Consider the following 25214-nt stretch of genomic DNA (forward strand, 5'->3'; position numbering starts at 1 on the left):
AATTTCCTAAGTTTCCCAGAGCAAGGCCCACCCTGAACATGCTTCATTTTACCTGCTGCTTCCTGCTCCTCAGTGGCCATTTGGAACTGCAGTGTGGATTCTTGTCTTCTAGTGAAGCGCTGCCCTCCCGATCATCATTGTCTTCTCTGGGAGCGCTTTAAATTTATTCATGAAAATAGTTGGAGCTCAGGTGGCAATAGCCAAATCCATTTAGTCATCAGGGGAAGAGGCAGGCCATCTTCACATTTCCTCGCAATGCTGCGGTGCCTAACTAACCCAGCGGATATTAATTACTCAGCATGCTTTGCAGGGCAGAAATATACATTTATCAAGATAAGTGTGTTGGAGCTGAATGGATGCAAAAATCCAGGAAAATTGGGAACTAACAGAAGTAGTGTTCTTGGCCCATTCCTGCCTTCTGTAGTACAGGTAGGAGAGGGCTACTACTTGCTGGCATTAAGGGAAATATTCTTTTTACCATCAGGACATTTGGAAAATTAACTGCACAGGCCACTCTGGTCACATAGACTCTACTGGCAATTTTCAGGAATGCTTCCATGGTGTGAGCTTGGTTTTTCGGACTTTCAGCCTAGCATTTCAGTACATGTGGCCTGAGATGCTGAGTGACAGAGCACAGCGACAGTAGGTGAGATCTGGATCACATGATGGTGGAATACCCTATTGCCTGGCTCACTTTGGGGTTAATCAAGCCGTGGCCTGTCCTCAACCCCTCCATTACTAGGCTACATCTGTTGGGGCCAATTTTAGTGTTAGTCTTTGAACTCCAGCAGGCAGGAGGCTTGGGCCAAAGTCAGATCTGCAGCCTGGCCTTTGGGTCTCTGAGGTCACATTCTGATTCTAGTTGCTCTTACAGTGTGCTCTCCTTTTATTGGTTGGTTGTCACATTGTTGACCATGTTTGGTTCCTCTTAGATAAGCAGGTTTTTATCCTTGGAGTTGCGTAGATGCGGACTTTTGCTGGTGACAGTCGGAGGAAGTGTGGTGTGGTTCTTGTGGACAAAGTCAAGTATGGCATGGAGATGTATGGAGCCTCCAGGAAAGCAGCTTAATAGAACATCTGAAATGACACGTGTATGCTTCATCTGACTGAGATGTCTCCCGTGTTCCTTCTCATTCACATGCTTGGGAAAGGGTACAGATTTTTACATTTTTGAAAAAGGAAGCATTTTAGTGGAGTATAAAGTCTGTTAAGATTTATACTGGGTTCTTAAAAACTAAACCACAAAACCCCTTAAAACTGCTTCCATATACAAGTCCAAAAAGGTAGAATAAAAACCATACTTAGAGAACAGGACAGTGTCTGGCACAGGCCACTGGAGAGGCACCATCGCCCTGCTTGTGTCCCACTTAACTGCTGCAATCTTTGGCAGCCAGAGCTTCGGCTGCTTCTGCAGTTTATAATCCACCAGCAGGCAGTAGACACGTCCCTCTGCAGAGATGAGTTTGCTCTTGGCACAAAACCCAAATTCACTTCGTCAGTAAGTAATATCATGTACTACATACTGTTAATTCTAGGGGGAGAGCAGATATCTAAATAGTTATTGAAGGTTATTTTATCTTATTTTGCCAGTCCTGGGGCTTGAACTCAGGGCCCAGGTGCTATTTGTCCCTGAGCTTGTTTTGCTCAGGGCTAGTGCTCTGCCACTTAGAACCACACCCCCACTTCTGGTTTGCTTGTGATTAACTGAAGATAAGAGTCTCAGGGATTTTACTGCCTGGGTTGGCTTTGAACCATGATCCTCAGGTTTCAGCCTCCTGAGTAGCTAGGATTACAGGCATGAGCCACCAGCACCTGGCTAATTAATTTTATTGTAAACAGCTCCATGTGACTACTTTGTCAGAAAGGGAAATTATGTTCAGAACTCTTACCTGGAATGGGACACTTTCAGGTTGAAATAAATGGAATGGCCAGGGACTGCACTGGAGGGAGTACTTAAGTTACCAAATCCAAATGATTTGATAAAAGGGTCCACAAGACAGCCTCTCAGGATAAGGCATTTCCATCAAACCTTTTGCCGCTTGATGTCTCTGAGCCAACTCATGATGGAATTTTCTAATAAGGGCTCACTGTGTCTTGTTCTACAGCCTTCATCAAAATGTGACCTTGGCTTCCCACGCCAGCCATGGTGGGTCAGGTTGCAATAGGAGGTCAACTTGTTTTGCCTGCAAAGAGAACAAAATCTGCTAGAGGGTGGTCCCTGACCACTGGGTGTTTGTGGGTAGAACTAGCACTCTTCTTACTCAGTAAATCTCAACAACACACACAAGTCCTCTGGTAACATTTCTTTCTTTTTTGGGGGGGGGGAGGGGAGGTCCGGTTGTGGGGCCTGAACTCTGGGCCTGGATGCTGTCCCTCAGCTCTTCAGCTCAAGGCTAGCGTTCTACCACTTGAGCCACAGCGCCACTTCCAGCTTTTTTCTTATGTGGTGCTGAGGAATCGAACCCAAGGCCTCGAGCATGCAAGGCAAGCGCTCTACCACTGAGCTACCTTCCCAGCCCCTCTGGTAACATTTCTAAAGTTCTTCTATATCTAAGAAGATATTCTAGACAGGTCATTATGTGTTTTGTCCCATGAAAAGAAATTGTTTGGCACCCTCTGTGGTGGACTAAGATAACTTTTTTAATATATATTTTTAATTGTAAAGATACTGTACAGAGGGGTTACAGTTACATGGAATAAGATAACTTTGATGTCCAATATTTGAATACTGTTCCTCTCCACCACTCTCAACATAAATTGAAGGTAGTGAAGTAGGCCAGTTTACCTGAAGGGAGCCTATGGGATAACTTGTATCTGAAGCTGAGCTGTTCAGTTTGAGCTTGCTGAGAGGGAAGAGATATAGAACACAAATCTAGTCTATACCATTTGAAATATGGTATTTATGAGGAATTTTGTTCCTGTTTTGAGTTTAGTAGGTGTGCTTAGGACAGGCTTTTGTTATGGCGTTTTTATGGTCCTGAAGATCAAACTCAGGGCTTTAGAACTGCCAGGAAAGTGTTCTACCAGTGTACTACAATCCCAGCCCAGGGTATACAATTGGAAGAGGTCTTTACATTTTTTTATTTTTAAGAAAGGGTCTCACCATGTAGCCTACGCTGGGCTTCAACTCACTGTGTATGTCAACTGGCCTTGAACGCATGTTCTTCCTGCCTCAATTTCCCTCCTGAGTGCTTGGAATATAGGTATCCACCATTCTTAAAGGCATCTTAATAGCTAATGTTCTAGCTTGAAATTGAGTAATTTTATCCATAGATGGTTGGGTCTATTGAACACAAAGTCAAACACAAATACAAAGCTCTAATAAATTCTACAAACGTGCATCACGTTGCTTTTAACTCATCTAATTACCCATAGCAGGACATATCAACAGTTGGGGGATGTCTGAAGCTATAAACATCTTATTACTTTAATTACTTTGCAACATGTTATTTGGGAGGACATACTCTTGTAACTCTTAGGTGAAAAAGTAGGCATAAAATATTGAAGGAAGAGTTAATGGGCTGATAAGCTTCTGATCTTGGATTTATACAGAACTTTTCATTATTTTTTCATGTTTTTTATTGTAAAAATACTGTACAGAGGGGTTACAGTTACATGAGTAAGGTAATGAGTACATTTCCTATAGAGCATTGTTACCTCTTCTGTTTTTCCCCTACCATCCCTTCCCTCCCCACCTCCCCTAATCCTCCCTCTCCCCCTCCCTCACCCGCCAAGTTATAAAGTTCGTTTTCAACTTAGTATCTTCTACATCTCATTGTTACAGTGGGCCAACCTGCATCCTTATTTTAGCATTTTATTATTTCCCTTCTCCTTCCCAGATTAGAAAAATGTCCATACAAGATGCAGGACACCGGAATCAAATACAGTGAAAACAGGTTATACTGTGGGGGAAGAACATACAAAAGAAACAAAAAAAAAAATCACATAGTATATTTTAAATACATTAAAAACAATAGCAAGCAAGAAAAAAAACCACTTGTGTCCCTATCTTGAGGTTCATTTCACTTAACATCATCTTATATGGTCATATGTACATAGTTCTTGACCTTTTCTGCTTGTCCTAGACATATACTAAGAACTTTTCATTATTATAAGAAAAATATATGTACATGATAGAAAACAAAAAGGCAGACACGGTTGAAATTTATAGAATATGTTCCTCTCCATCCTTATTCATATGCCTTAGATAACCACTATTGCCAGTTTTCCCATGTAAACCTCTAGAAAATTTTTATGAAAAAATATATATGTGTATATGTATATATATATATATATAGAGAGAGAGAGAGAGAGAGAGAGAGACAGAGAGAGAGACTCAAATGCAGGACAACTTCTCAGTACCTTACTTTATGTGTTACTGTGTCTCAGAGATCACTTCTATGTCATTATACAGGCAAACCCCATTATTCTCTAACATAGCTTCATAGAAGCAATATGGAAGAACCATATTTTATGTAACCATTGCTGTTTGCTGACAATTGTCCTGTTTCCATTTGCTTTTTAACATTTCCATACGTTTTCATTTGTTTTTGATGACATGAGTAGTGATTCAGTGGGCACCCTTGTACATCCTTGTTTTTACCTATTTTCCAATATTTTATTTCTGCTGGCAGGAACTACAAGTAGAATTAGTGAGCAGAAAAATGTTTATATTAATTTTTTTTTGGGTCCGGTCATGGGGCCTGAATTCTGGGCCTGGGCACTGTCCCTCAGCTCTTCAGCTCAAGGCTAGCGCTCTACCACTTGAGCCACAGCACCATTTCCGTCTTTTTTCTTTTTGCTTATGTGGTGCTGAGGAATCGAATCCAGGGCCTCAGGCATGCAAGGCAAGCCATCTACCACTGAGCCACCTTCCCAGCCCCTATATTAATTTTTTAAGTAGTGAAATAACTACCAAATAATTTTGGGTTTTCCTCAATCATTTTAGAGTATATTGGTTATATAATACCCTAGACGACTCTTCAGTACATTGCAGTGGATTTCCAACAAACATATATCATACTTGCTAATCGTCACATTGTCATTCAGATTTCATCAATTGTCCCAATGATGACTTTAATGTAGAGATGTGTACACATCTCATGCCAGAGAAAAACATAGTCACTCATAAAGTGGGTCACACACATGGAGTGGCTGTGGTCATGATTAAACAACCAGCGGGTGAGCAAAAGTAGTTCTTGGGGGCTGGGAAAGTGGCTCAGTGGTAGAGTGCTTGCCTTGCATGCATGAGGCCCTGGGTTCTATTCCTAAGCACCACATAAGCAGAAAAAGCCAGAAGTGGCGCTGTGGCTCAAGTGGTAGAGTGCTACCCTTGAGCTGAAGAGCTGAGGGACAGCGCCCAGGCCCAAAGTTCAGGCCCCATGACTGGCAAAAAAAAAAAAAAAGTAGCTCTTGGGATTAGGAAAATTATGACAACTACATTTCACAGGTGATCTTAGAAGCCATTATTGGAACAGTAAGATCAGTGGCCTCAATGTGTGGATTTATTTCTTGGTCCTCTATTCTATTCTATTGGTCTACATTGTTTTTGTGCCAATAGCATACTTTTTATTGCTATTGGTCTGTAGTGTAATTTTAAATCAGGTATTGTGATAACTCCAGCATTACATTTTTTGTCAACATTGCTTTGGTTCTTCAGAGTCTTTGGTACTTTTATGTGAATTTTAGGATTGATTTTTATATTTCTGCAAAGAATATCATTAGCATTGAATATGTAGATCACTTTTGGTAACATGGCCATTTACACAGTAATAATTCTGCTGGCCCATAAACTTATGTTCATGTCCTTGGTTAGGCTTATTCCTAGTTTTTTTGAAGTTATTGTCAATATAATTATTTTCCTGATTTTTTTCCTCAGCCTGTTCACTGTTAGCATATAGAAAGACTAATGATTTGTGTATTCTATTCTATTCTAAAAGTGTTTATCTGATTTAAGAGTATGTGGATAGATCCTTTAGGGTATTTTATACTTAAAAGTTCTCACCTTGGGCTGGGAAGGTGCTCAGTGGTAGAGTGCTTGTTTTGCATGCATGCGGCTCTGGGTTCGATTCCTCAGCACCACATAAGCAGAAAAAGTCAGAAATGGCACTGTGGTTCAAGTGGTAGAGCACTAGCTTTGAGCTGAATTGCTGAGGGACAGTGCGCAAGCCCAGAGTTCAGGACCCACGACTGGCAAGAAAAAAAAAAGTTGTCACCTTAAAATCTTTTATCCATTTTGAATTGATTTTTGTACAGGATAAGAGAGATCAAGTTCAATCTTGTACATGTGGATATTCATCATTATATCATCTGTAAATAGGGATAATTTGACACTTTCCTTTTCTACTTGTATCCCCTTTTTTTCTTTCTCTTTACTTATTGCTCTTACTAACAGTTTATGGACTACATTAAATAAGAGTAGAGAGAATGTTCATGTAAAATTCCTGAGTTTAGAGGAAATGCTTTAAGATTTTCCCCATTCAGTATAATGTTGATTGTGGGTTTATCATATCTATTATGCTGAGATATAATCATTCTATTCCTAAAGTCCTCAGAGTTTAATCGTTAAGTGAGAGTGAATTTTGTCAGAAACTACTACTGCTTCAATCTCATTGCTTGTGAAAGATCTATTTCAGTCCTATTGTGTGGGTTCAATTTTGGTGCATCACATTCATCTACAAATGTCATCATTTCTTGTAGATTTTATAATTTCTTGGAATATGAATCCAAGATATTGCCTAATTATCCTCTGGATTTCAGTGGCAGATGTTATAATATGCCCCTTTTCAACTTAAATTTCATTAATTTAGGTCTTTTCTCTTTTTATTTTGGTTAGTTAATCTAAGAAATTTTCAATCTTGATTTCCTTTGCAAAGAGTGAATTATCTATTTTGTTGGTTCTTTGTAGTCTTTTTTAAAATCTCCATTTTATTAATTTCTGTCTTGATGTTTCCATATATGGAAACAATTGGTTCTGGCTTTTTTAATTCTCATTTTATGTTTCTTGTTTGTAAACCTTGAGGTACATCATCAGGTTATTTCATTTATTTGATTTATAATGTAGGTTCTCTTAACTGTAAATTTTCCTCTTAGAATTGCCTTCAGTGTATTCTAAAGGTTCTGATAAGCTGTGTTTACACTTTGATTTTTATTTTAAAAATTAAAAAATTTTCTTCCCTAATTTCCTTTTTTGACAGTACTGGGGTTTGAACTCTGGATTTTTTTTGGGGGGTCCGGTTATGGGGCCTGAACTCAGCTCAAGGTTAGTGCTCTACCATTTGAGCCACAGCACCACTTCCAGCTTTTTTCTTTTTGCTTATGTGGTGCTGAGGAATCGAACCCAGGGCCTCATGCATGCAAGGCAAGCGCTCTACCACTGAGCCACCTTCCTAGCCAGTTATCCAGTCTTAAAGAGAAAATCTCACCCAGCTGACAGAATACAGAACCCCCATTCGACAGGATCCAAGACGAAACACTTCTAGACACATAGCAAATCATTAGAATTCAACAGCAAGGAATTGATTTTAAATGCTGAAAAATCAAAGAAGGAGCTATATTACAATGGAAAGAAAATTAGAATTATTACAGATCTCTCCATACAAACACTCAACCCAAGGAATGCCAGGAATGGTATTATCCAAGCCCTGAAGATCAACAACTGCCCACCCAAACGAGTTTACCCGGTGAAGTTATCATTTACATTTGATGGTGAAACTAAAACCTTCTATGACAAAAAAAGGAACTCAGGAAAACTAAACCAGCATTATAAAGAATACTGAAAGAAAGTACACAATATGAAGAAAACAATCAAAACCAAGGAAACACATTAGGCACAATCACTAGAAGACCAATTTAATAAGCACAGGAAGAGGAAAGAAGAAAAATAAAGGAAACCTAGAAAATGGCAGGAAACATGACACATCTCTCTATAACTCTAAACATTAAGAGATTCAATTTCTTAACCAAAAGAAAAAGAATAGTGGATTGGATCAGAAAACGAGATCCATCCATTTGTTGTCTCCAAGAGACCCATCTTACAGTCAAAGACAAACTCCAAGTGAAGAGATAGAAAAAGATCTTCCCTGTAAATGCACCTGGTAAGAAGGCAGGAGTAGCCATATTGATATCTGATAAAGTAGACTTTTCATTAAAATCAGTACGAACAGACAAGGAAGGTCATTACGTAGTAACAAAGGGAATAGTCCATAAAGAAGGAATCATGGTGGTCAATATCTCTGCACCAGATAATGGAACATCTAAATACGTTAAACAAATACTTTTAGATTTACAGAACAGAATGGTCCTAAACACAATAATAGTGGGAAATTTTAATACCCTGTTCTCTCCCAAGGGCAGGTCAACCAAACAAAAGATAAGCAAAGAAGTCTCTCAACTAAATGACCGAAATGGACTTAACAGACATCTAGGGAGTATTCCACCCAACAATGACCCAATTCACGTTCTTCCCAGCAGCCCATAGAACATTCTCCAATACAGATCATTTCATAGTACACATAGAGAACCTTAGCAAATACAAGAAGTCAATATACATTCCTTGAATCCTATCTGACAACAGTGTAATCAAACAAGTTCTCAACAACAAAACATACTGCTGAAATCACTCAAACACACTGGGGCTGAATAACAACTGAGCAGAAATTAAGGAAGAAATTAGAAAGTTCTTACCATTTAATGAAGATGAAAACACTTCACAGTGGAACCTCTGGGACACACAGAAAAAGCAGTGATGAGGGGAAACTTTGTAGCTCTAAGCACACACATAAAGAAAACAGAACTCGTTCAAGTAAATAACCTCATGTTGCAATTAAAGCTACTAGAAAACAAGAAAAAAATCAAATCTAAAACTACTAGACAGAGAGAGATAGCAAAGATTACAGCAAAAATCAACAAGATAGAAACAAAAAATTATACATAAAATCACTGAAACAAAAAGCTGGATTAAAAAAATTGACAGACCATTTGTGAGATGAATGAAAAAAAGAAGAGAGGAAATTCAAAATCAATAAGATCAGAGATGCCACAGGAAACATTGCAAAAAACATCCAAGAAATCCAAATGATCATAAAGGACTACATTTCTTTTTAATTTGTCAGGCATGGGGCTTGAACTCTGGGCTTGGGCGCTGTCCCTGCGCTCTTCAGCTCAAGGTGAGAGCTCTACCGTTTGAGCTACAGCACCACTTCTGGTTTTCTTTTGGTTACTTGGAGATAAGAGTCTCACGAACTTTCCTGCCTCGGTTGGCTTTGAACTGTGATCCTCAGATCTCAGCCTCCTGAGTAGCTAGGATTACAGGCGGGAGCCACTGGTGCTCGGCTAAGACTACTTTCAAAGCGTATATTCACAAAAGAAGGAAAACCTAGCAGAAACAGACAAATTTTTTGAAACATACAAACTGCCTAAACTGACCCAAGAAGATATAAACCAGCTAAACCAGCCAATAACACACAACTAGATAGAGGAAATAATCGGAAGCCTTCCAACAAGGAAAAGCCCAGGCCTGGATAGATTCAGCACAGAATCTTATGAGGTTTTTTTGTTCAGGCAGGAAGAGAAGTCTATTGTTTTACCACACTGCGGCCCCGCCATGCATGGTGGAGAGGCATGGTCTAAAAGGGGCGGGCTGAGGTCTGACCTGGGTTTAAGTAGGGAAGGGGCAGAGGATAAGGTGTGGCCAGGTGAGGGAAGGTGTGGCCATACTGGATGCTGATGTGAACTCAGGGTCTGTGACCCTCTTCTGGTTGGATGGTAGGCATGAGGGGGAGGGGGGAGGGGGGCGCAGAGGAGGGGCAGCCCAGGATGTGACTTCAGAAAAGGAGGAGGTGACTGCCTGTAGGTGTGCCAGTTACCTAGGTGACAAAGGAACTGGGCGGAGACTTAGCTAAGAGGAGGGAGGAGCGTTCTCCTCAGGGGGGACCTTACATTCCAGCCGTTTAATAATTAAGAAAAGGATATAGATTCTCTCTGGCTACTTCCTGCCAGCAAGGAACATCCACATTAGAGGTAAAAGGTGGAGATGTGGTCCCCTCCAGGAGAAGGCAGCAGGCAGCAGCTCTTCCTTGAATGAAGTCTTGAAGAAATCTCAGGAGGCAGAGGCTGGGAAAACACAGCAACAACAACGGTATTAGAGAGCACACAAATGACACCAATGGCAAGCGTGTAAGTTCTTGTCCAGTTAGGTGGTAGACAGGTATGGACATTAGATGGGCAAGCTTCTTATTTCTTTGGGCCTCCCAGCTCTAGTTAATTTTGAAAGGGCAGGCACAAAGTGGCTGATGTGACATCATCTCCTCTTACTCCTCTCTGTAGTCCCTTGTTTCCCAGACTGGATGAGTCCCAGGGGTCTTGGTGCTTGTTGCTGGGATAGCTTGTCCCAATTGGCATTCACAGGCTTTGAACTCAAGATCTGGGCACTGTCCCTAAGCTCTACCACTCTGAGTCACAGTGCCATTTCCAGCGTCTGGCTGGTTAAGTAGAGATAAGAGTCCCTTGAGCCATGCTTCAAGCCTGGCTCTTTGCTGGTTATTTGGGAGATGGAGTCTCAGAGGAATTTTTCTGCCTGGGCTGGCCTTGAACTGCAATCCTCAGCTCCAATGAGTCTTTGCCACAAAACTCCTTTTTATTCCCAATTAAAGCAACAAGGAAACCAACAGAAATAATGAGCAGAGTTTACTGTAACTTGATAAGCATTGACCAACCCATACTCGTCACAGTTAATTTCTGTCAGTCTGGCTAGATACTGCAAGGAGGAAAATCTGTAACAAAACTCAGTGGACATAATGAACGTTTTAACTTACATTGAGACCAAATTAAATGATCTCCAGTCCAAAGAGAAGGGAGGGAAGCGGGGAGAGAGGGGGAGATTTCTTCAGAGTTTTATAGTTTTCGCTATAAAGATCTTTTAAGTCTTTGGTTAGGTTAATTCCTAGGTATTTTGCCTTTTTTGAGGCTATTGCAAATGGGATTATTTTCATTATTTCCATTTCTGATTATACATTGTTGGCATATAGAAAGGCTACTGATTTTTGTGGGTTAATTTTGTATCCTACCACTTTGCCAAAGTGGTAGATCAGCTCTAGGAGTTTGAGAGGGAATCTAGAAGGGGGTCCCCGGGACCCAGCCTGCATTGAGCTCTTGTGGGCACAAGCCAAAAGGTTGGAGAAAATTAAGAGGGAGAGAACAAAGAAGAGCCTGAAAGTAAATAGACTTGTGCCCTTTATAATTGCAATGGCAAATCTGTATCTCTGAGAATATTTTGACTAAGCCTCATTGCGATTGCAAGAGGCATTCCAACTGTGTCTTGGTGTGTTTCTGTGGCATTCTTACCTCTTTTTCTGAGTAGTCTCTCAATGTCAGACCGAAATTCTAAAACTATTGTGTGAGAGAGTAGGAGAAACATTAGAACTTGTAGATATAAGCAGGAACTTCTTGAATACAGTCCCAGTGGCACAACAGATAGGAGAGAAACTCGACAAGTGGGAATACATTAAAATAAAAAGTTTCTACACAGTTAAGGACATAGTTACTAAACTAGAAAGACAGCCAGCAAATTGGGAAAGAACTTCACCAGCAATACATCAGACAAAGTCCTAATATTCATATATATGTAAATATATATATACATACATATATATATATATATATATATATATATAGAGAGAGAGAGAGAGAGAGAGAGAGAGAGAGAGAGCTCAAGACACTAACCCTTCCTAATCTTGATACACCAGTTACTAAATGGGCAAGGATGCTAAGGAGAGACTACTCAGAAAAAGAGGTAAGAATGCCACAGAAACACATGAAGAAAAACTCATCATCCCTGGCTATAAAGGAAATGCAAATCAAAATAATCCTGGGATTCCATGTTACCCCAGTTAGATTGGCCAACATTTTTAATTCAAACAACAACACATGCTGGCTGGGAGGGAAAAGAAACTCTACTGCACTGTTGGTGGGAATGTAAACTGGTACAACCACACCAGAGTTCCTCAAAAAAAACCAAAACATAGACCTTCCCTAAGACCCAGCCATACCACTCTTGGGCATCTACCCCGAGCATCATGAGCCAGGATATGATAGGGGTACCTGCACATCCATGTTCCTTGCCACACTATTCACAATAGCCAAGATAGGAAACAACCCAGATGCCCCACAATAGATGAGTGGATCCCAAAACTGTGGTACCTACATACAATGGAATTTTACACAGCCATTAGAAAGAATAAAATAATGTCATTTGCAGGGAAATGGATGGAACTAGAACAAATCATGTGAAGCGACATAAACCAAGATGAGAGACACAAAACGGCACAGGTTCTCCGTGATATGAGGAAGTTAGATCTAAAACTCACTGGGAGATGACAAATTACACAGGATCCTAGATACTCCCATACAGTGAGACCAATAGAGGATGACCTTAGGAAAGAATCACAAAGGGGCAATCCCTAAGCACCTCTTCATATGTATATAAAATGACATGCATCCTGAAATGAATTCCAAAGAGATGGAAACAAATTACTTTTTTCTTTTTCTGATGATTCTGTATTCTTTACCTTATATATGGTGTATTCATGTACATATCTGTGGGAGGGTGAGGGGAGAGCACAGAATCCAAGGAAAAAGGGTAAAAAGTGTAGAAGTGGAACTCACTGGACACTGATCAAAGTGAACTATGCAACTCGTGGGTGGAGATGCGAGGGACTGGGAGAGAGTGAGGGAACAGAAGACACTGTACGATGTAACCCCTCTGTATGTCACCTCTATAATAACAATAAAGTAAATAAATAAGAGAATATATTGCGGAAGAGCTGTTGATGTAGCTCAGTGAGAGAGTACTTGTCCACCATGTGTAATGTCCTAGATTTACTCTTCAGTCCCCAAGACAAAGACAAAGGGGGCGGGGAAGGAGGATGAGCAGGAAGAGAAGGAGGAAAGTAAGGAAAGAAGGAAAGGAAGGAAGGAAGGAAGGAAAGAAGGAAGGAAGGAAGGAAAGAAGATAGGGAGGGAGGAAAGAAGATGGGGAGGAGGAGGAGGGAATAGGAAGAATAAAGGAGATGATAGAAGAGGAGAGAGAAGAAGGAGAGACTATGTAAGTATTATTTTGTTTGGGGAGAAAATATTTAATTGAAAACTTACCTTTTTGCTTGTAGGGTATGGGGATGTCAGGGATGATTCTAATCCGGAGGATGCTCGGAAAAAAAATTCTCCACTGAAGCGTGAGTATCAAATTAAATAAATTATTGAAAGAAATTGATACTGATCAATATGGACTACTCATTCATAATCTATCCTCAAGAAAAGAACAGGTAGTCTAGATTACATTTGATCATATGAAGTTGGTTTTCATAAATTCTGTTTAAAAGAAAATAAGGCAGGGTACTGCTGACTCATGTCTGTAATCTTAACTACTCATGAGTCTGAGATCTGAGGATCTTGGTTCAAAGCCAGCCCCGCTAGGAAAGCCTGTGCGATTGTTACCTCTAGTGAACTACCAAAAAACAGGAGATAGAGCTGTGTGTCTAAGTGGTAGAGCGCTAGCCTTGAGCAAAAAAAAAAAAAAAAAAAAAAGTTCAGGGCCAGTACCCAGGCCCCAGGACCTACAAAAGAAAATAAGACTATGTAAGGTATTTGTTGAAAATATGTACCAATTTTCCCAAGAGGGTACCACTCTCAGTCAGTATGGAGTGTATTGATCTCAATTACTTTTCTTTAGGGTTTTTTCATATACTCATATATGTGTTATTTTATAACTTTTTCATTTAAAGTATATTGAAGGCCTGAGAGAACATATTTATTTTTAATAGATTTTTTTTCCAGCTGCGATGATGAGACTATACACTGCATGGCTTAAAAGAATATAACTATCCTGTCAAAGTTCTGAAAAATAGACATTCTAAGTCCATTTGTCAACAAATCCCCACTCCCTCAAAAGGCTCTAGGGAAACAATGCTTCCCTGAGTTGCCCTGCTCCTGGTGGTCCCTTACATTCCTTGGCTTGTGGCTACATCACCCTCTCCTTCACATAATGCTACCCTTTCTGTGTCCTTTGGGTCTCATGAGAACACTTGTTACTGTTCAGGCCCCTCTGTATAATCTGATATGATCTTATCTTGATGGCCTCCTCTTAATTACATCTTTTTCCAAATAAATATGTGGAAAAAGTCTTATCTATGTAAAATAGATAACACACATACCAACACATATATAACCACATATCCCTTATCGTTCTCAACTGCTAATTAGTGTACATTGAGCAGAGGTCTGAGTGCCAGCTGTGTGTCATTATTGTTTCAAGTACTGAGGAGATACAGCATAGCAAATGGTGCCTCATGGAACCAGGATTCCAATGATGTGGATTTGCCCATGACTTATATGCCAATTTCCTACTAGCAGATTTATGATTTGTTGGCTTTATGTATAATTCAAAGTAAAGCTACATTGAATATGTTTGACCATATTCTTTGTGCCTAAGTGAGATGAAGCTGCCAGCCAGAAAGTGTATCCATCCTACCAATTTCTGTCAAATTGTATTCCACAGTAGGTGGGATATTGTATACTTTCACTGATGCTGCCATAGTTGTACCTGTGTTCACAGATCTTCAACAGGAGCAGAGTTTACTAGTCAAAGTATGTTCCCTATATGACAAACAAATTACATCGTTGATTATTATTCATCGTCCTGATTATGGCATTTTATATATGTATTGGCCAATTGCATTTTCTACTTTCGTGAATTGTCTGTTTATACGCTTTCCCCGTTTCTCAGCTGGTTGTTCATCTCTTTTAAATTGGTTTACAAGACTTTTGTATATATGGGTTGAGAAATCGAGGGGTTCTAAAGTCACACTTACTGGGTGTCTGAACCCTCGATCTACCACTTAGTCAACTGTCACTTTGAGTAAGTCACCTTTCTTTGAAACATGTTTCATCATCTGTTATATAAAAACAAGAAGTGCTATGTTGTAGGAATATTATAGTGATTATATAAGTGGCTATGTGAAACACCTAGCACAGTACTTGGAACAAGGTGAGTGCTTTGAATAAGGTGATTAGAGGAACAGGCTGTATGTGGGCATGCCTTAGGAATTGCATACCTGCCTCATTTGACTGACAGACTCAAAATAAACACTGCTAAAATTCCAGATGGATGTTTCATTGAAATGGATAAGCAGATTTTATTATTCTTTTTTTTGGGGGGGGAGGAGAGGTTGGTCATGGGACTTGAACTCAGGGCCTGGGCACTGTCCCTGAACTCTTTTGCTCAAGGCTAGCACTCTACCACTTTGAGCCACAGCGCCACTTCCGGTTTTCTGGTGTCTCATTGGAGGTAAGAGTCATGGTCTTTCCTGCCGGGGCTGGCTTTGAACCACGATCCTCAGATCTTAGTCCCCTCAGTAGCTAGGATTATAGGCATGAGCCACCAGTGCCTGGCTAGATTTTAAAATTCTTACAGAGTATTGGTGAACTTTCTTATCACTGTGACCAAATATCAAACATTAGCGAAAACTTGCGAAGATGATTTCTCTTGCTCAGGTCTCAAAAGTACTCAATCCCCAGTTAGTTGACCTTACGATGCAATGAGAGAATGGAGGCTAGGGCATGTCTTCATCTCATGAAAGCACGACCTTGTGATTCACTGTTGATTGTCTGCATGACTGTGCAGAAGCTTTTGTGAAACAATTTATTGTTTCACTTCGGTTGACTGTGTTTTTTTTTTTTTTTTTTTTGGGGGGGGGTGGTCATACTTCCAAAATTCTTTGCCTACAACAATGTCGAGAAGCTTTCCTTATATTTGCTTCTGGTAATTTTACAATTTCAAATCTTAGGTTTGAAGGTCTTAGTTTTTTTTCTTAGTTGATTGTACTTAGTATGAGCTAAACGTCCAATTTCATTCTTTTGTATGTGGATATTTAGTGTTCTCAACATCATTTATGAAGAAATTGTCCTCCCCCAAGTGTGTGTTCATGGCCCCTTAGTCTAAGATCAACTGACCATAGGTGTGTGGATTTATGTCTGGGGTTTCTATTTTTTTTTTAAACTGATTTGTACGTTAATGCCAGTACCATGCTGTTTTGATGACTGTCGATTTGTAGTATATTTTGAAATCAGGTCCTATGATGGTTCTAACTTGGTTCTTTTCTCCTGATTGCTTTGGATGTTGAGATTTTTGTGGTTAGATATGAATTCAGCTTTATGGAACTCTTTAGAGATCATGTAAGGGCCCAAGCACCAAGACAGGAGTACTCTATTTATGCAATGACTTCTCGAAGCTATGAAGCAGATACACATTTCGTTAGTAAACATATGACCCTTGCTATTCTCCCTCCTGCTTTTAGAGAGATGGGACTATGTTAGCACCACAACCAAGAGGCCAGGAGCAACCAGAGCTCCAGTAAATGCTGCAGGTAAGAGACCCTCTCTGAGACCAGTAGGGGAGGATCCCGTGGAGCGCCTTCTCGGACAGTCTCTGAGCTACATATAGTTTAAGCATTTGGCTATTTCTTTTCTTTCAGGGATCCCTGAAATAGATGATTTTGACTTAGCTGATGCCTTGGATGATAGAAATGATCGAAATGATGGCCACAGGAACCCAAGTACAGCAGGAGAAGGAGGTAAGCCCAAGCTGTTGAAATTAATGGCGAGCTCTATGGCTTCTAGTGGTTCTACTTCATTGACTGCAACAGCCCATGGAGACTGGGCCACTTGAAGCCACAGGAGCATCTTAGCTCAGCGGTGTTTGAAACTGTTTGGCTTTAGGACTCTACAAATGACCAAATTGCTCAAGAACTTTTGCTTCTGTGGGCTCTATTTATCAGCATTTAGCATCTTAGAACTGAACATTGAGGAGTAACTATTAGTCTAATGTGAGAAATACGAAAGCCATGTACATTAATGTATGTAGCTCATTTTATGAGGAATAAATAGTTGACCAGACAAAAACCTAATTTACTGAGAATATTCGTATTGTTCACATTTTTTGAAAATCCCTTTAATGTCTGGCTTATTCTGAGACATTATTATGGATCTCACATGTCTGTCTCCATCGAGCTCTAATATGTGGCTGTACTTGAGGTAGATCAAGAAAATTCAGTCTCACACAGATATGTAGCTGGAAAGGTGGGGGAATATTTGAGTAGACTTCTCAAGTCGGTGTGGGAAGACTTTTGTGATAGAACAGCAAATCCCAAACAGTATTTATGTTTTCATGCTACGTGCGGTGTGGAATATGAAAATAGATCAGGAACTTTCCTCATTCACTTTCAGGGGACTTTCAGCATTTGTGGTTTATTAACATGGCACATTTGGAAAACATTGGTGACCTTCAAAATAATGTCACACTTCATTATGCAGGACCAAAAGTCATATTTGGTGATGTCACCACCATTTTTATTAGGACAAGTCTTTAAATATTGAACTCACAGTAGTATATTCAAGCTTTTAACAGTCCTAAGTTTCACTCAAAATCTTTTTGTCTGTGTGTGCCAGTTCTGGGGTTCAAACTAAGGACTTGGGTGTTGTCTGTTAGCTTTTGTGCTCAAGACTGTCACTCCTACTACTCAAGCCACAGCTCAACTTCTGATCTTTTGTTGGCTAATTGGAGATAAGGGTCTCACAGACTTTCTTGCTTGGACTGGCTTTGAAACATGATTTAACACTCAAAATCTTATCAACAGTCAGTACAGTCAGTGATTTTCCTATATTGACAGACTTGTCTCATTCATTAAAAGAATATAGCTACGAGGTATTTAGGTTCCTATATTGACAGGCTTGTCTCAGTCATTAAAAGAATACAGCTACCAGGTATTTAGGTTGGTGTGACTATAGTTGATGCATCCTTTCCTCTGTCCAGTAAGTGTGGTTTCCTACGACCCAAAGCAGCTAACACCAGTTAGAAGCAGAACTTCCATAGTTGTGAATAGTATTTGGAGAATGGAAATACATTAAGCAGACTTTCCATTTCATTCCATAGAATACCCAAATATACACACTCCGTGGGTGAGCTGTAATGAACTTTTCTGTGACTCTGTAACAAAGTGTTAGAAACTTCGTAAGTTCTAAAAAAGTCAGGAAGCAGGTTTTTTTTTTTTGCAGGGTCTCCTGTGGCTGCAGTGATGGTATCAGCCAGGGCTGGAATCTCATCTGAACTTAGGTTTTCTTGTGGTTATTGAAGGAAAATCTTTCTTTCCAGGTATAGGGAGAATGGCTACCTGTCCAAGACTAGCAGGAGAAAGGTAGTGGGAAGCAGAGGGTCAGGAGATCAAAAGAGTCTATTATTTGCTTCTGGTGTCTGAGGCTTGGGAAGACCCAAATCTGCTTTGGAAGGGATCACTTGTCTAAGTCAGGCCCACCCAAACTACTCTTTATTTGATTAACATACCTTAATTACACTAGCAGAATTGCTTCACCTTTGGCCCGCAATATAATCTAATCTCAGAGATACTGTGTATCTCCTCCACACCCCACTCACCCAGAGTGACACAAGAAGTCATCTAGGGTGTGTATCTTAACAGTCTTGGAATTTTGCCTGTCACCTCCATCAGGACATTGACTTTGGGGGGCTGGAGATAGAATCCAGGCCTCAATCATGGTGGGCACATGTTCTACCATTCAGTTACATCCCCAGCACCATGAAGGCCATTCATAAGTGGAGGTGACATTTTAGTAGATGCTGGGCAACACTAACAAATAGGAGTTTCTTCTTGCTGACATTTTCTTTGGGTCACTGTAATGCATATTATGTCTCTTCTAGGTTTTTCAGACAAGGATCTTGAAGACATCTTAGGAGGTGGTGCATACAAGCCTGATAAAAATAAAGGTAGGTAGCACAACTGAGTTGTCAAACCATCCTTGCTCAGCCTCAGGGAAATGAGAGGTGGGTACCTAGACAACTCAGCTTGCAAGTTGGGGTTCCCTTGGAACAGTGGGGCTCATGCAACTTGAAGGAATCATCCTAGAGAAACCACCCTTTTGTGGTGACACTCCTTATACTCTGAAGCTGTGCGGGCTACTGTCTCCATGTTAGCAGAAGTCTGTTTGTCAGATAGCACTAAGGACAGTGACTGGCTGGAGGGCCTGTCTGTCCTGAGGTGGAAGGAGCCAATCACTATGAAAAACTCTTTTTGAGAGGCTTGTAACAAGTCAGGTAGCTTTGGAAACACCCTTTGTTTTGAAATAGTTAAGGACTTACAAATAGTTCAGGAGAGTTCCTGTATCCTTTTTTTTTGGATCCGGTCGTGGGGCCTGACCTCTGGGCCTGAGCGCTGTCCCTCAGCTCTTCAGCTCAAAGTTAGCGCTCTACCACTTGAGCCACAGCACCACTTCCGGCTTTTTTCTTTTTGCGTATGTGGTACTGAGGAATCGAACCCAGGGCCTTAGGCATGCAAGGCAAGCGCTCTGCCACTGAGCCAACTTCCCAGCCCTCCTGTATCCTTTTTAACCCAACTTTTCCTGAGGGTAATAATGGCTTATATAATCACGGCACACTGCTAAGCCAGGAAGCTGAGAGCACTACTACAGTGAAAAGTCACCTCCAGACCTTACTCAGACTTCATCAGAGTTTAGACATATTCTGTGTGGGGGGGGGGGGGGGCTGATGTATCTATGAAATTTTACATGTGTATATTTCAGTAATCACCACTATAATTAGAGGAGATCCTACCAAGACATAAAAGAAAACAAAAAAAATAGGGCTGGGAAGGTGGCTCAGTGGTAGAGCGCTTGCCTTGCATGCTTGAGGCCCTGGGTTTGATTCCTCAGCACCACATAAGCAAAAAGGAAAAAGCCAGAAGTGGTGCTGTGGCTCAAGTGGTAGAGCGCTAGCCTTGAGTTGAAGAGCTGAGGGACAGCGCCCAGGCTCAGAGTTCAGGCCTACGACTGGACCTAAAAAAAAAAAAAAAAAAGAAAGAAAACAAAAAAATCGTATCCTATGGAGTTCCTCCAAGCTACCAACCATTTAATCTTTCATTATAGCATACATCATATCTGCTCCTAAGTATGGAGAGATGGCAGGCCAGATTTGACGTAGCAAGACCAAGTAGGGTTATAACCTGTGGCTGTATCTTGTACATCTTAACTTGCTCTGATCACACGTTTGCATGGTAAGTTGTTGTTCGTAACTCTTTGGTTGTTACCTGTCGTCATGGCAATCTGCCGTGACAGGATGAGGGTGTTACAAGGTATAAGTGTATCAGATTGGAACCTTGAAATACTCCCACAGCCCTGGCTGTAGTCATCGCATTTGCTCCTTTTTTTTTTGGAAGAACTGCGTGCTTTTCATATGGGAACAGTGTTCTCTCCTGATTAAAGTATACCATGGTCACATTTGTCCTTCGAAACACCTTTCCAGGCGGTTTCATCTCTAGGAAAAAAAGCCCCCAAAGCTTTGAAATGAAACTCACGGGTGTCAGGAGAACATGGAACATTTAAAGGGCAAAGCCAGCAAATTAGCCAATTACTCCTGGGTGACAAATGGTATTTCAGATGGGGAGAGGAAGGCAGGAGGTGCGTGTGTAAGCACGCACACGAATGAGACTCTGAATGACATGTCAGAGGCTTTTCTTTATTAAAAGTACTTGTTTTAGCAAGGAAGAAGTGTTAGGAAATTCTTTAATTAGGCTCATATTGGAACTTCTCTTGTAAAGAATAATCAATTGTTCGCTTCAGTTATACCCTCTGTCATGTGGTTGTCAGAGTCCCTGCAGAAAGGACAAGTGTGAAACTGAAGGCCACAGTGGGAGTTGAGACACTACCCTTTACACGAAAACACGACTGCGATGTGAGCAAAGGGAGAGTGTCACATTTAAAGAAATGATCAGATTCAACAAAAAGAAAAGAACCCAATTAATGCATTTCCAGCCTTGACTCTTTGGGGCATAGATGCAGCAGCCCTTCTAGAGTGTATTTTTGAAATCATATGTTAACTATTTTTCCACCAGAAAACTATTACCCTTCACAGAGCCCCCCTTTTTAGGTAAAATGAGTCATTTGTCATAAGTCATCCTCTTGCCTTTTTCTAAGAGAATGACACTAAACCTTTCTCTTCCACAATGACTCCCTTCCAGCCCAACCTGCTTTCTTTGACTGAAAAACTTGAGACCATGAAGCTTTACCCCTGCAGTATCCCCTCCGTCTTTTACTCCCTGGCATTCCCACTGTGAATCCCAACGACTTCCCTGACGGCCACAGCCCTCCGGCCTGAATGAGCTCTGTAGCATCAGATTTTGGTGATCCCCTTCTACTTAGTGTTCTCTCCCCCCCCCCCCCCGGGCCCTTTGCAACTCCCTTGCTGGTCTCATGCCTGTTGGGTGTCCAACTCAGTGTATCCATATCCAGCAGGGAGGTGAATGCTGGGTAAAAAATTCACAGGTGTCACGCATGTGTCTTTGCCCATCTTGGCTGTTGAAGTACAGTGATGTAGTGTGGATGGCCTAAACATCAGGCTCTGTTCTTAGGGCTGGGAGTCCACCAGGAAGATGAGAGCTCTTCCTGCCTTGCTCATCCAGCACCCTCACTGTAGACAAACATGGTGCTGAGTGCACAGACAGGAAGCAAGCTCTCCTGATTGTTAACGTAAGAACCTAGTTCCCCTCCTGAAGGCTGCCTATCACTTCTGCAAACCTCAACTTGAAAAATTATGTCTTTTGCAAGGCCGCATTTTTATCCCCAGATGTTTAAGGCCCAAAGCATGCAGTGCTAAAAAAACGCGGCAGGAGTGCAGCCCCATCCTCATCAAGATGGCAACCGTTTGGTAGGGACAGGGTCTGGGTCACCAAGAGGGCTCTCGAGACATAGGACGCATGCGTGAAGAAGCATGAATGCCCTCTTTATGTCCAAGGGCTAAAGGAGATGGTGCTCCAGACTTGGTATCCTTGTTCCCCTCTGAGAACTGGTTGCCTCAGGGGATGCCACTGGCAGCTATTGTCCCGTATGTCATGCCAGGCGTCTGCACAGCCCGTGCTCACCTATCTCCACACTCGGCCAGCAGCTGTCCAGACCCAGCCAGCTGCTTCCTGTCACTCACTTTTCAATTTGGGGTTTATTTCACAATATCACAAGTGATAAATCTTTTTTTTTTCAATTTCCTGTATTCACCTTCTGGACCTCTCTTCAGCCGAATTTAAGCTTGCTGATAAGAAGGTGCTAAGCATCTGAGAGAGTAAAGGACAAATAATAAGTCTCGCCTCTCTGGTCTCACTGCTTGGATTCTCCAGTCTTCCAGCATCTCCCAAACCCCCAAGTTTCTCTCTTGAGCCTTTCAGTTTTTTAAAGTTTTGATCACTCTATAATATAAAATTATTTTAGTCCACAAACCACTGAATTATGCCTATAATACTAACTACTTAGGAGGCTGACATCTGAGGATCACAGCTCAAAGCCAGCCTGGACAGAAAAGTATGTGAGGCTCCATCTTCAATTAACCAGCAAAATGATAGACTCGAGGTGTGTCTCAAGTGGTTGTGTGCCAGCCAAAATCAAGAAAGCCAATTGCAAGCCTGAGGCCCTGAGTTCAAGTCCCAGTCTTAGTCCTCAAAATTTATATCCTGTATCTATAGCAAATAGTAGCCTTGTACATTTGCTCATTTTACTCAGTGTCATGTCCTCAAAGTTTACTCATGTTGCAGCATGCCTCAACCTCTCTTTTTCCTGGATAATATTTATATAGTTAGACACATTTTATTTATCCATTTGTTCTGTTGAATCTTTGAGGGAAATACTTCCATGTTGGCTGTATTTACTGTCACTGTCTTGAAGTATCTGGGTCTTGTCGTGTGTTCTTTTACTGTTATCGACTCATGTTATGTTTCCTTCCCTGGGGCCCATTCATGTGCAGAACTCACTGTGTGATATTTTGGACACTGATCTTCTGGAAAGAGGTTACAGTTTGTTGAAGTCCTGACAGTGGGCTTTTCTGATAACATTAGTTCCCTCATAGAGAGGTACTCGAATGATTTCTTCTTTGGACCACTTTCCATGTTCTTTCCAGCTTTCATAACACAAGGAAAGAGTATGTTGTTGAATGTGAAGAGACTTTGGATCCCTTTTCCCTGTCTACCACTACACAGAGCAGGGAGTGTGGTGCACACATGGGGCTGCTCTGCCGTCGCTCTTGGGGGATCTGCATGGGACAGTGAATCTCGTGTTGATTGGGGAAAGCCCCTATTGTGTGATCTATAGGGAGACTGTTGTCAGCGCTGACGGAGAGGACAGACAAGATCTGTATCCTGGAGACTTTGTGAAACTGGAAGGCCTTGCTGGAGGGGCTGATGCCTCAGCCAGGGTGCCCCGTGTGCTGTGGAATATGTGTGCATTTCACTTTAACTCGGTGTCTGGGAGTCCTTCAAAGCAAGCTTTATCTTCTTTATTTTGGGTTATTTGTTTTCATACAGATCTCATGATGTAGCCCAAACTGGCACTGAGCTTGTAATCCTTCCCTGCCTCAGGCTCGTGAGTGCTGGGATTACAGGTGTGAGCCACCACATCTGGCTTTGTTGATTCATTTTTAAACTTTTCTTTTTCTTTTTGCTTTTCTGTTGACTTTTGTATAATTACATTAAAAAAATCTCTAGAAGTCTTTGCTATGACTTTCTATAGTCTAGATATTCACCAGCATCCTTGAATACTAGAGAACCCCTTGCCATTGTAGATGTGATAGTCCTACTATGTGATGTGCCTCTGTGTCCTTGGCATCCATGTGCATCAGCACTCACTGCGAGCCATTGGAGAGACACACATTATATTGCTGCCTCCTCTGGTGTGAGCCTCTGTGGGACTTAAGGCTGATAACATGTGTACATAGATGTATTGAGACATTGACACTGGGGCTTATTCCCAGTGTCCTAGTGTATCTACCTCATAGCTCTGGAGATTGCAAGGCTATAGCGGGTGGTTACATCTGGTGAAGTTCTTGGGCTAGAAGAAAAGTCAAAGGGCACATGGGAACAGGGCTTTGGAACCCTGTACACAGGGGTATCTGACTCTATAACAACTTGCGCTTGGAACGAATCCAGACCTAGAACAGGGACTTTAGTGTCTCTCTGTAAATCTTAATTATAGTACTGAGGTCTGGCCTTGTGGCTTGCTCTGCCCATACTACATTGTGCCTAATCACTTATTAAAGGCCCCGCCTCCCCACATTACCACGATGTCAATCATCAACTTCAACGCAGCTCTCAGAGTGGAGAAAATATATTGAAGCCATTGTACACAACTTCCTCACTGAGCCTCTTGCTCTACAGGGTCCCTGCTGCATAACGGTTGGCAGGAATGTGGGAAACCTGACCTTTGAGAATCCTAGCTTGTATGTAGATAAAGCATCATGTTCTGGACTGTGCACAGTGTTCCACTAGGAACAGCTTGTGACATACAGCAGGGTCTTGCTGCCCTCAAACTCCAAAGTCTGTAAAAAAAAAAATATACAAGCTTTGGTCTGACCATCCAAGGCCAACAAGTCCACATCTGGACATGTGGGAGGCATTGATGACAGCCGAGTCTCTGGAAGCTAAGGACATCTTAACTCTGACGTCTTCAGAGCCCAGCCCAGCACACCTTAAGCCCTCCCGCCCTCCTCTGTGGTCTGAGGGTGCATGCCTTTGCTTTGCCTTCTTAAACCTGCTTTTACTGAAGTCTCCTCTGTCTGTCCTAGAATTCTTTCTCCAATAAGATCAATGATTTTTCTGGTGATCCAGATTCAGTGGCACTGTCACTGCAGGACCAGCCACAGAACTCCATGTAGCTAAGTGTGGGCTCAGGTATCTATACTGAAAGCATATTGCACTGTGATGGACACTGCAGGAAAATGTCTGATAAAAATCGAGGTCCAACAGAGTCTGTCTGTTGGGTTGATTGTTTTTGATGGAACTGGGGTTGGATTCATTTTCTTTTTCTTTTTTTTTTGGTGGGGGGGTCCGGTCGTGGGGGCCTGAACTCTGGGCCTGGGCGCTGTCCTTCAGCTGTTCAGCTCAAGGCTAGCGCTCTACCACTTGAGCCACAGCGCCACTTCCGGCTTTTTTCTTTTTGCTTATGTGGTGCTGAGGAATCGAACCCAGGGCCTCAGGCATGCAAGGCAAGCGCTCTACCACTGAGCCACCTTCCCAGGCCTGGATTCATTTTCATGGATTACATTGACTTCGTTATTTTAGGTCAGTGTTTGCCACTTGGCCCAATTCTGTTTTGCACAGTGTATACTTTACAGAATAGCTGGG

At 41.5% G+C, this 25214-nt stretch overlaps 1 protein-coding gene across 1 annotated transcript in view; it reads left to right on the forward strand.

The window, feature by feature from the left end:
• Cd99l2 (CD99 molecule like 2) overlaps positions 1-25214 on the forward strand; it is a 72022-nt gene that overhangs the window by 37627 nt on the left and 9181 nt on the right. The window contains exons 2-5 of the mRNA XM_042680422.1: positions 13164-13229; positions 16350-16418; positions 16527-16625; positions 18764-18829. Coding sequence (XP_042536356.1) covers positions 13164-13229; positions 16350-16418; positions 16527-16625; positions 18764-18829 — 300 coding nt within the window. The remainder of the gene's footprint in view (positions 1-13163; positions 13230-16349; positions 16419-16526; positions 16626-18763; positions 18830-25214) is intronic.

This window comes from Dipodomys spectabilis, unplaced genomic scaffold, assembly GCF_019054845.1.
Source record: "Dipodomys spectabilis isolate Male_0828 unplaced genomic scaffold, ASM1905484v1 ptg000060l, whole genome shotgun sequence".
Classification (NCBI taxonomy): Eukaryota; Metazoa; Chordata; class Mammalia; order Rodentia; family Heteromyidae; genus Dipodomys; species Dipodomys spectabilis.